A 13,046-nucleotide genomic window follows, 5' to 3' on the forward strand; every position below is an offset into this window, starting at 1 on the left:
ATATTTAAAAAATGCTGCTGGAATCTTGATAGGGTTTGCATCGGATCTACAGATGGCTTTTGGTAGAATGGACATTTTAAGAATATTAATTATTCCAGTCCATGAACACAAGATACCTTTTTATTTATTTGTGTCTTGTTGGATTTCTTTCATCATTGTCTTGTAGTTTTTAGAGTAGAGATCTTTCACCTCCTTGGTTTAGTTTATTCCTAAGTATTTTTATATTTTGATGCCATTGTAAATGGAGTTGATTTCTTTTTTCCAGATAATTCTTGTTATAGTATAGAAATGCTATTAATTTTTCCATATGAATTTTATATCCTGCAACTTCACTGCATTTGTGATTAGATCTAACAGTTTTTTTTGTGTGTGGAGTTTTTAGGATTTTCTACATTTAAAATCATGTCATCTGCGAATAGAGACAATTTTTCTTCTTCCCTTTTCTTGCCGGATTACTCTGATAAAGACTTCCAGTACTATGTTGAATATGAATGGTGATAGTGGGTACCCTTGTCTTGTTCATGTTCTTAGAGGAAAATCTTTCAACCTCTTTCTACTGAGTACATTAGCTGTGGGCTTTAGGATAAGTCACTAGAGCTGTATTAGTTTCCTTTGTTGGTGTCATACTTACCTGATTTTTCATGAGCCTTGAGTCTTTACGTTGGGTAGTGGTTGCATTTGGGTAAGTGGTTACAGTTTTCTTTTAAAACAATTTAAGCCTCCTCGAAGTGAATCAATTTAAAGGAAAACATTAAGTATATATTAAAACAGGTAGTACACAAACATGGTAGTCAGGACAGATGTCTTGAAAGGACTGAAATTTGAGAAAGGCTCAGTTACATCAGGCCCAAGTTTCTTGGCCTGTAATCTGTTGCTTTAGGTTTCAGAGGTTATACAAAGGCATAAAATCTCCCAACTTATACCAGGCTGTTATATTGCAGGAGTGATTTTCCTTAAGGCTATTTTTTAAAAATCTGGCAACAATAATCAACCATTCCTTGTTCTCCAAATATGTACCACTTTCCAGGCTCCAGGCTGTTCTTTCCGTTTGGAATGCTTGGCTTCTCATTTTTACCTGTTGAAACCTGACAGTCTTTCAACATCCATGCTAAGTGCAATCTCTTTCATGAAGCCTTTTCTTATCCTGAAGTCAGATGGACTTCTTTCCCTTTCACAGTACCAATAGCACCTTCTCTCTCCACTGTACTTCTCATTATAATTTTGGTGGTATTCTTAATATTCAAATAATTATAGTCTCCTACTTAGTAAGATTTTAAGCATTTTCATGGGAAGGAAAGGAAGAACATGAATTTTATACATTTTTTTATACCAGCATAGTTAACAAAGTGCCTTATACTCAGAATAGGCTCATAATTAATATTTGTTAAAGTGAACTTAATATTTTAAGCAAAATTCATGTGACACTTACAATTTTGCGCTTGATCATGAAGAGTGGGATTTTTGCATGAAGAGGGGTTGAGGACAGTTCTTTATGGACCGTTGATAAGTACAATCTTCTTTTGATATTCCCTAAATCAGTTATTCTGAAAAAAGAAAGAGGAAAGAGAGAAAGATTTCCATTAATATAATAACCACATCTTTGGATAAGCATCAAAAAAAATATAATTTATCATATGGGCCCTTTCCAACAGGGAGATCAAACACAGAATTTAAGAACTGCCTTTTTTCTTTGAAGAAATAATCAAATTTCTTCCTTAAATTCAAAGTGCTCACAAGTTTGAATGTATAAATTCACTTAATATGCTAATTTATTTCAGTACTTTATATTAGATTTCCACAATCTTCCAGCCTATGAAAAAAATTCAATTTGTATGAACTGAGAAACTACTAGTGCTTAATAACCATGTTTGTTCCAGCCCTTTAAGCTTGTGTTATCTTGGAACATACTGTCACCTACTAAATAGGAAAACATTATGGGTTTCTTTCCCTAAAAATGCACCTGTCATTTTCTATAGGACCTTAGTCTGCTTAGAGACAGACACAAAATACTGACTGTCGGTTTCACTTCGTAAGCACATGTCCTCGAACCAGAATTATAATACACAAGTTTATTGCTCACTATTCAGGTCAATCCGCTGTGATACCAAGGATACTGAATTTGAACATCTTTAATAGATTTAGACCACAGCCATGATCACAAAGCTTAGGTTTACTTCAAATTGATAGAGGCTCATTTTTATGTTCTGCTTCCGTTAGGTCTCAGAGGTAACACAGCAGGCTTAAACTCTCCAAACCTGTCTTAGGCTGCTGTATTTCAGAATTGATGTTTCCTGAAAGACTATATTTTTATTGGAGACAGCGATTTTCCCCCTATTTTTAGAAACCTTTTCTACATGTACTAACTGTTAGTGTTCTATAATTAGCAATTCCCCCAGGAGACATTTCATTCAAATACACTGCTACCAGTATTTATAGTGTAATTAACTATTTTTTTAAAATTAACATAGCTCTTTCTTGCTTCCCTTCCCACTTTTTTAATCTCATTATTTCCTTCCTCTAAAATACTCTACATATTTTCTGTAGAAAATTATCATTGAACAATGTTCAGAATAAGTACAGTAATTTCAGAGTACGCCCATAGAGCTAAAAATTCTACCATACTTGCACTAAATGAGGCCATAAATTCATTGAGAAAGCAATAAAGTCTTTCAACCCATAGTTAGAAGTAAGGTTTAAAATGCAAGTGTTAACACTACTGTAGTTTTACACTTATATACATAAGTAAATGTAATATTTGCCCTGTAATATTTGCCCCAAGGCAGTGTCTTCAAAGTGGGATGAGCACATGGGAAGGAGGGGTGCTACACAGCCATCCACTGAAGTGCAGGAGCAAAATATTAAAGCTATCTTTCATCATCCCTTCAAAATGTTATTTCTGTGCACATTTCATTATACAGTAGTACAGTAATATTTATATATTTTTGAAATAAATCAATGTACCTATGTGGTTAGTGTGCTCAAATGTTTTGCCAATGGGGTACAGGATGAAATATATTTGGAAAGCAAGGTTATTAGGTCTCTTCTGAAAGGAGCTCTGAAGAAGAAACAGAAGTAAAGAATATAAAGAGATTCTGGAAAGGAAAGGGAAAAAAAGGTTCCCTTACATCAATCAAAAAGTTTGGTTGTATCAACCAAAAACTCATTTATTAAAGGTTTATTAAAGGTTTGCTTTACTTATAGGGATAAGACTATGTCATTTTTATTTGAATTAGGTAAGGATCAAACTCCAAACAGAGGAACATATGAGTATACTACTACCTTATCAACATATGGAACAACAGGAACATTTGTTCACTCATTCCTTCATCCATTCACATGTTCAGCAAATACTCCCCGAGTCAGGCAATATCCAGGGAATACATTGGGAACACAGTAGTAAAAAAGGAAAGGTCCCTATCCTCCTGGAACTTCTATTCTAGTGAAAAAGGCAGCTGAAAAAAGTATTAAGAAACAAAATAAATGCAAGTATCGTAAATACAATGAAGAAAACAAGTAAGAGATTAAGCTAGAAAATATCAAGAAATTACCTATTTCTACACAGTAAAGCCAGCAGGGGTAGGACCTAGTAGATTAAGGGAGGGGCATGAAGCAGAAAGGGTGGGCAAGAGCCAAATCATGCCGGGTCTTTATGCCAAGGTAAGGGGGTTTATACATTTATTTTTCACAATAGGAAGCTATTAGAGAGTCAACATTCTACCCTGCAGGATGAATGAGTATCATAGAAATAAATAGTTATGTTCTCTTTTATTTCTTTATTTGGGTAAAATTTGTATAACTGACACATACAGATTTCAGTGTACAATCTCGTGTTTCCATACATGTATACATGCATACGGTCACCACTCCAATCCAAATACAGAACATTTCCATCACCCTAGAAAGTTGCCTCCTGGCCCCTTCTAGTTAATCCTCACTCCTGATTTCTATCACCATGGAGAAGTTTTGTCTGTTCTAGAACTTCTTATAGATGGAATAGTGTAGACTATAATTTGTGACTGGCTTCTTTCACTTAACATGCTGTTTTTGAGATTCATCCAAGCTGCAGCATGTACCATTCTTTTTTTTTTTTTGATTGCTGAGTCTTGTATGGCTGTACATTTCATGTAACCATTTTCCTGTTGATGCACATTTGTTTCCAATACTGGTTTCTTATGAAACCTGTATGAAACTGCTTATAGTCTTCCTGTGGACATGTATTTTCATTCTCTTGACAATTAGAAACGGGATAACTGGGTCACTGGGGAGATATATGTATAACCTTGTAGAAACAGTTCTCCAAAGTGCTTGCAGCGGTTCCACACCCTTACCAACTTTATGTGCTGTCAGACTTTATTGTTAGCCAATTCTAGTGGATATGAAATGGATATTATTGTGATTTTATTAGTATTTCTTTTATGAATAATGACATTGATCACTTTTACATGTATTTATTGGTGTATTTTGTGAAGTGTCTGTTACATCTTTTACTCAGTTTTTACTGGGTTGTTTTCTTATAATTGTAAGAGTTCTTTATTTTGGATACATGTCCTTTGTCAGACATACTTATTGTGACTATTTTCTCACCTACCATCTTTTTAAAACTTCTATGTGGAAACAATTTTGAACTTAGGGAAAAGTATCAAAAACAGTACACAGAAACTCATATATGCTTTATTTAGATTAGCTTATTCCTTAATGCTGATTTTTGATTAGCGGTTTTTAGTTTTCATTCAGTCCAGTTTATCGGTATTTATAGTAATGCTTTCTATGACCTAAAAAGCCCTTGCCTAGCCAAAAGTTGCAAAAATACTTTCCTACGTGTCTCTCTAGATCTTTATAGTCTTTTTTTTTACATTTAGTGGTTTTTACATTTAGTCTATTATCCATCCCTAATTAATTTCTGTGTATTGTGTGAGGTAGTCGTGGGTGTGGGTTTATTTCTTTCTATATGTTTATCCATTCTTCTCAACATCATTTGTTAAAGACTCTCCTTTCCTCATGGAAATGTCTTGTTACTTTGCCTAAAATCAATTGACTATACATATGAGTGGATCTATTTCTGGACTCTATTGATCCATTTTTTCCATTTATCCATTTGTTCACTTTTACAAATGTCACACTGCCTTTGTTATTGTAGATTTATAGTTAAGTCTTGAAACTAGTTAAAAAAAACTCTTCAACTTGGTTTTGTTTGGCCCTTCCTTTTCCATATGTATTTTAGGATCCACTGATCGTTTTCTATTAAAATGTTTCTATTAAAATGAGTTTAACTGAATCTATAGACCAATTTGGGAAGAACAATATTGAGTCTTTCAATCAACTTACATGACATATCTCTCCATTTATTTAGTCCTGGTTTGATTTGTTTCACAATGTTTTATAGTTTTCAATTCAGAAGTCTTACACATCTTTTGTTAAATTTATTCCTAAGTATTTCGTTTTCTGACATGATGAAAATGAATTTTAAAATATCAATTATCAGCCAAATGCTAGCAGTACATTGAAATACCATTGACTTTTGTATATAGACCTTGTTTCCTGTAACCTTGTTTACCGTGTTTCCCCGAAAATAAGACCTAGCCAGATAATCAGCTCTAATGCGTCTTTTGGAGCAAAAATTAATATAAGATCCGGCCTTATTTTACTATAAGATCGGGTCTTGTATAATATAATATAAGACCCAGTCTTATATTAATTTTTGCTCCAAAAGACACATTAGAGCTGATTGTCTGGCTAGGTCTTATTTTTGGGGAAACATGGTAATTCGTTCATAAGTACAAGTAGTTGTTTTGTAGGTTCCTGAAGATTTTCTGTATAAATAATCATGTCTTCAGTAAATACTTTTATTTCTGCTATTTTCGATCTTCATACCTTTTCTTTCTTCGTTTTTCTTTTCTTTTTCTTTTTGCATTATTGCACTGGCTAGGACCTCCAGCATATACTGAATAGAAGTGATGAGAGTACAAAACCTTGCATTGTTCCTGATCAAAGGAGGAAAGTGCTCACTATGTTTCTATTAAATATCAGATGAAGGTTTCCTTTATCAGATTAAGGATGTTCTCTTCTATTTCTAGTTTTTTGAGAACTTTTTTTAGTTATGATAGAGTGTGCAATTTTGTCAAATGATTTTTCTGTACTGATTGAGATGATCCTATTGATTTACTCCTTTATTCTGTCCATATGTTAAATTGTATTGATTTCAATTGTAAAACCAACCTTCTTTCTTGATAAAAATTCCAATTGTGCTAGCATTTTGTTGAGGATTTTTTTTTACACCTATGTTCATGATGGACATTGGTCTGTAATTTTCTGGTAATATCTATGTCAGATTTTGATAATAGAGTTATGCTAGTCCCATAAAGTGATACAGGAAATGTTTCTTCCTCCTCTATTGTCTGAAAACTTGTTTATAATGGTGCTAGTTATTCTTTAAATGTTAATAGAATTTAACTAACTCTGAAGTTTTCTTTGTGGGAACATTTTGGTTATACATTCTGGCTAACCAAATTGGTTACACAATTTCTTTAATAGATTATAGGGCTATTCAAATTTCTAATTTTTCTTGTTTCAGTTTTGGTAAATTGTGATTTTCCTCTAAAGTTGTTGAGTTTATTGTCATAAAGTTGTTCATATTATTCCCTTCACTATCTTTTTATCATTAGTAGGATCTGTAGTGGTATTCCCTCCCATTCCTGACATTGGTAATTTATGACTTCTCTTTTTAATTAATCAATCCTGCTATGGTTTATCAAGTTTTCCTTTTTTTTTTTTAAAAAAAATTTAAATTTATTTTAAGTGTGTTTTTCCAGGACCCATCAGCTTTAAGTCAAGCAGTTGTTTCAATTTAGTTGTGAAGGGCACAGCTCACAGTGGCCCATGTGGGGATCAAACCGGAGACCTTGTTGTAAGAGCACCGCACTCTAACCAACTGAGCTAACTGGCTGCCCTCAAGTTTACCTTTTTAAAGAAACAACTTTTGTCTTGGTAAAATTTCTCTATTCTTTTTTTCAAGCTCAACATCACTAGGAACTGCTTAACTTCAAGATCTTCTATTTAAATTTTCCTCCTGGTTTATGAATGGATTCAACTAACTTTCATTCAATGCCTTAGTAGCACAATACAAACTACTAGAGATATGGAAGTAGCGAAGATGTGGAAATCATACTCCAGTAAAATAACCATTCTTTAGCTATTTTTAGCACATTTTACAGACATTATCTTATTAAGTCTCACAATAATCTTTCCCTGAAGGTAGTATGTTCATTCTCTATTTTGTAGATAAGGAAACTAGACTCTAGAAACTAAGGAAGCTGCTAGTCTGTGGATATGTAGCTCGTAAGTAGCAGCGACCAGTGTTAAAACTTGTCTCCTTAAAATCCACTGTAATTTCTGTGATACACCTCTATGTCCAGTACAAACCAGGCTGAAGCTCTGTGCTTCGTTTATGCTGAATGACCACTTGTCAGGTACTGCTAGCAGTGTTAAGAGTGCTCTAGTTTCTATGCTCGCAGAAGAACCACAGCCAAATACTTTAAATACAATACTTGTTTACATGACGGAAACCACATACCCTTTCACTTCTCCCCCTTTATCACTCTTTTAGAACCGTTTCCTGCTCCACTCAGGAATCCATTCTTGATCCAATCTTCTCATAGGTCACAAACTGTACCTTACCACCGTGATCCCACGTAAAGCCTCCTGAAAGGTTGGTCTCAAAGCTAGAAAGACTTGTCACTGCTTGGCTCTAAATTCTTCTTTGGCTCTAAATTCTTCTTTTTCTCTAAATTCTTCCTAGAGTTTAAAGAATGAAGACCAAGTTCCTTATCTTGTTATTCAAGGACCTCCAAAATCTGACCCTTAGCCACTACTCCAATAGCACCTTTTACCACATTCTTCTATCCAACCTCTGTTCGTGTCAGACCTCATATAATAAAGAGTTCAAGACTAAACCAGGGGGTTTCAGAGACCCCAGGAGAGAACTTCAGAAAGAGTGGAATTACAGAATAAAGATACGGTTGGATTTTGGTAGTCTTATCTTGAGATAGATACCAAGAAATTATCAATAGGGGAGATATCAAGGCTATAATTATAAACAGAAAAGGATGGGAAATGGAAGAGCAACATCTAAATGCCTGCCACGTGCTAGAATCTGCACATAATTTCACTAATGTTATCTCATTTATTATTCCCAACAACTTTTTCAAATAGGAATTAATATTCACATCTTGCCAATGTAATGAGAAGCTCAGAGACATTAAGCCATTTGTTCAAGGTCTCAGAGCTAGTACGTGGCAGAGCCAGGAATTTACCTAAGGAGATAGAGAGGAATCAAGGTAAATTATTTACAAGTCCATCTGACAATTCCAGAGGATGGTACTTGTTTGGCTTAGTGTTTCTGAAATGTTCCATGCTTACTAGGAAGGAACGTGTGAGTAGCAGGCCTGCAATCCATTCCGCCGCCCCTTTACAAAAGGGCATTCCAGAAAAGAAAGGTATTACAACTAGCCAAAGCTTCTTGTAAACATGACTGACCTTAGGCAAATACATTAACAGTATTTTTTAGGGGGAAATCCTCAAAAAAATGCAGGATGTGCCTGATCTAAGATTGCTTATGGTTCACAAACCTGGAATCCAGCTATGCACTTACAGGGCATAGCTTCCTTGAAAATGTCACATAAGCTATAAATGTAACAGCTCCCTTAGGGTGAGTGATACTCTCTCAAGTATTGCTCTCTCAGGTACAGGCATACCTCGGAGATATTGTGGATTCAGTTCCAGACCACTGTAATAAAGCGAATGCTGCAATAAATAAAGTCACACAAATTTTTTGGTTTCCAAATGCATACAGAAGGCATGTTTACAGTATACTGTAGTCTATTGTGTGCAATAGCAATAAGTCTAAAAAAAGTACCTATCTTAATTAAAAAATACTTTACTGTTAAAAAATGCTAACTATCATCTGAGTCTTCAGTGAGTCATAATCTTTTTGCTGGTAGAGGGTCTTGCCTTCAACTGGTAAAAAAAAATGCACTATCTGCGAAGCACAATAAAACGAGGTAAACCTGTATTGCTTGCAGAAGTCATCTGTTAAATCTGGGAGATGGGATTCCATGAAGCAGGAATGAGGGAGCAGGGAGAGGAAAACAACAAAAGAGGAAAAGCCACGATAAGCATGCACTGTCAACAAGGCTGCTCCAGGCCTCCATTGCACCAGGATGTCCAGAGACATGCAGAGAACATCTCTCAGAATTGTCTTCCCGAAGAGTGAGAGGTGGGAGCATATATGCACTGCCTCCCAATGCCCCCTGGTTAAGGGTTGCCTCTGAGGACCTGGGGGTATTTCCAAGCTGTGCTTGTCTGTGGGTGGAGCAGGCTCCCACAGTATCAAAGAAAGCCCTGGGTGGCCCTTGATATGGGATGCTATACGAGCGAGTTTGCGCCAAACTGCCCACTACATCAGCAGCTGATATCAGAGGTGGACACACAGGACGTGACATAGGACACGGGAGTGGGCTGTCACAGTGACAATACCAACATGCTTGCTGCTGTGTAAGCATACTCCCTCCTTTTGTACTTTCATTTACTTTTCACCCTTTTGTACTTTGCTTATGTATTTCCCTTGGAAAGCCCCTTCTCTCATGCCTACTGAAATTATATTCATCCATCACAGTTTGGGTTGAAATGCCTCCTCCTCCCTGAAAACACCTCAGATTTACAAATTAAAAATAATCACATCCTTTTTGGACTTACCACAGCATTTTTTTTTACCTCTATTACAGATTTTTTTCATTCCCCCTTCGTGTTCTAGGTCAGTAACTATAGTTCATTTTATGGGCCATAATCTGGTGCAAATATACAAATCTTTTCCTTTGTTTTCATGGGTGAATAACATTCGATCCCATATATTTCAGTTTTACCACTTGCTAGTAACATTCTAAATAAGTTAAAAGAGTTACTAGAATTTGGTACACCAAAGTCCATTTTAGACTTTAAAAATCTCTCATTCTAAATTTCTCAAAAAAGTCTGACTGCCCTGAGAGGCTTGGCAATTTGTAAAGTTTCTAGTATGCCTAAGTACAAGTAGAAGAGAGGAGAAATTTCTGCAATTTGGGGGAAGGAAAATATATTACAAATTCATCACTAGTGTTGTCATCTTGAGTTGATTGTAGTTTTCAAGTATTATTATTATGTTTTGCGTGGTAAATTATTATTATGACATTATTAACAAGTGGGGAATTATGCCATACTGGTTAAGAGCAATAATTTTGAAGCCAGATTTTCCGGGTCCAAATTCTAGCTTCATCATTTCTTAGCTGTGTGACACTAGGCAAGGTATTTAACCTTTGGTGTCTTAGATTTTCCTCAGTAAAATGTAGAAAATAATAGTACTCTAGGGTTGTTGTGAGTAAAAAATAAGTGTATATGTGAAAAATGTTCGGAACAGTGTCTGGCACACAGAAAGTTCTACCTAAGTACTACCCGTCATCAACTTGGGTGGCTGCAGGTTGTTTAGTGAACCTTGTGTGGTTTTGGCCTTTAATTTCCTGTAACTAAAATTTGAGTGGCCCATATATGACTACATAATCCTCTATCAATGTCCCAACCTCCATACTGGAAAGTGGGAATGGATGGTGTAGTGGGCCATGACATTTTTCACCCTGCTGCAGTGAGTCTTGGTAAACATGTACGGGTGTCATCGTAGGCTGGTGTCTACAGTCTGTCTCTTCTACCATCCTGTAAGCTCCCTAGGAGCTGACATCACATCCTGGTTATCACAGCACTCTTACAGAGTTAGGTTCAGAGCTTTGTAGTTAATTTGGAAGTATTTGCTGAACTGCCTTTTTGAAGTCCTACTGGAATCATATATTTGGTCATCTATTTATTGAACACCTACTTGGTGTCAAGCATGAAAGGAGATACTGGGATATCACCGGTTGTAAAACAAGGTCCCCACCCTCATGAAGCATGCTTTTTTTTTTTTTAATCAGTGAATTTTTTTTTTATTAGTTTCAGGTTTACAAAAGATAGTGATTATACACTTATATAACTCACAAAGTGATAACCTCAATAAGTCTATTACCCATCTAACACTGTACATAATTATTAGAATATTACTGACTATATTCCCTATGCTGTACTATATATCCCTGTGACTACTTTTTAAAATTATAGTTGACATTCAATATTGTTTTATATTAGTTTCAGGTGTACAGTGTAGTGGTTAGACATTCATATAATTTATTAAGTGATTCCCTTCCAATAAGTCTAGTACCCATCTGACACTACATAGTTTTTACAGTATTATTGACTATCTTCCCCATACTGTACTTTACATCCCTGTGACTCTTTTGTAACTACCAATTTGTACTTCTTATTCCTGAAGCATGTATTTTAACAGGGGGAAATAGTAATAGACGAATAAGTACACATTACACATGTAATATGTCAGCTCTCAATAATGACTATGAAGAAAAATAAAGTACAGCAAGGTAATAGAGAGAGATGAAGTGGGAGTGCTATTTTAGAAAAGGTAGTTAGCAAAGGCCTCCTGAAGAAGGTGCCATTTGAACAGAGTTGAATGAAGCAAAGGTTGAAACCACGCACCTATCTGGAGGAAGAGGATCCCAGACAGAATAATCCTGAGGACTGTACGAAAATTAAAAAAAAAAAAAAAAAAGATTTGTTCCTTTCTATAGAGGATCTTTTAATGTAATCCAACAAATATTTATTAAGAGACGTGGGCCCCTGAGCTGTCAGGTTCCAAAAGAACCACACAATGGGTATCTGTCATGACTTTGCCCTCATGGAGGTCAAGTTTTGGTTTGTGCAAAATTGTTCTCAGTTAAAACTAACCACCATGGCTCTGATCACTGGATGAATTTCTAAATGATCATGTGCCCAGCTTAGGACAGAGGTATTAGGACTAAACCATTCAGATGGTGATGAGGATTTATTCTAATGTCTTTGCAAAAATAAATATGCAAACCTTCCCTACCTCATAATCAAGAAGAGTTGGTTTTGGAGGGAAAACAAAATCATTGCTAAGCTTAAATGATTCTGAAAGCAAGCTGAATTGCTACTTTAAAAAAAATTAAAATTAGTCATTCATGAGAGAGAGAATATAAACGCATATGTGTGACACTTAAAAGCTTCATTACGCTTATGTGCTTTTTTGGGGACAATTTAGTTGCTGTAAGGAAGCCTGCTTGTAAAACAGCTCTTCACTTGTAACACAGGCTTGATTTCCACCATCTAAAACCTCCTCTGACCTAACAAAGCAGAAAAAGACAAGCAACCCCGCCATTGTGCCTCTTGCATTTAGATACATATTTTTAAAAAACACACAACATATATGAGTTAATATATATCTGTAAATGAGCACTTATAGCTAAGGGTCAGCGATGTGATAGAAAAAGTAATGAGACCATGTTGAGAAAAAATGGAGTAGTCAACAGGAAAATCAACCTCATTTATTATAATATTCTAGTGATCAGCAGGTGTATAACTTTCACAGCCATGGTCATTAACGACATTCATTCCAATCTTAAAATCTACATTTGCAAACCATTTGAAAGTAAAATTACTTTTCAATTCAATTTTCAATTTACTTTTATATCTTCATCTTTGATTGACACTTTTTTCCTACGATAGCAACCTCAGTGAGTATTTGAGTAAACGGTAGCAACCATCCAAGAGTATAGATAAACTCATCTATTCAGATTAGCTATTCACTTTTCTTCTGTATGTAGAATCATTCCTATGCTTCACAATCACCAAAGGGAATTTTATTCCATTAGTTGTCCCTGGACTCCTTCTGCTGAAGTTTAAATTCATTGAGGATTCTTTTATCCTTACTAGAAAAGAGTAGTAATTCTGAACCTAAGATACTTTCATATACTTATTAAAACACAAGTAGCTCTTGTTTTTTTAATAGTTACCATTCATTGCAATGCATATTTCACATATACGATTTTTAATTAATAACTGGTCCTCTTAGAATCTTTCTCTGAATATCATTTGATTCCTTTTTAAAAAACAGTTATATT

The 13,046-nt window shown here is 35.2% G+C and overlaps 1 protein-coding gene across 5 annotated transcripts in view; it reads right to left on the minus strand.

The window, feature by feature from the left end:
* The window catches only part of CFAP20DC (CFAP20 domain containing), a 235,842-nt gene that overhangs the window by 125,520 nt on the left and 97,276 nt on the right, over positions 1 to 13,046 (minus strand). For all 5 annotated transcript variants that reach the window (XM_033132750.1, XM_033132748.1, XM_033132746.1 and 2 more), the window contains exon 5: positions 1,430 to 1,544. In XM_033132750.1, coding sequence (XP_032988641.1) covers positions 1,430 to 1,544 — 115 coding nt within the window. The remainder of the gene's footprint in view (positions 1 to 1,429; positions 1,545 to 13,046) is intronic.

The sequence above is a fragment of the Rhinolophus ferrumequinum genome, chromosome 17 (genome assembly GCF_004115265.2).
Source record: "Rhinolophus ferrumequinum isolate MPI-CBG mRhiFer1 chromosome 17, mRhiFer1_v1.p, whole genome shotgun sequence".
Lineage (NCBI taxonomy): Eukaryota > Metazoa > Chordata > Mammalia > Chiroptera > Rhinolophidae > Rhinolophus > Rhinolophus ferrumequinum.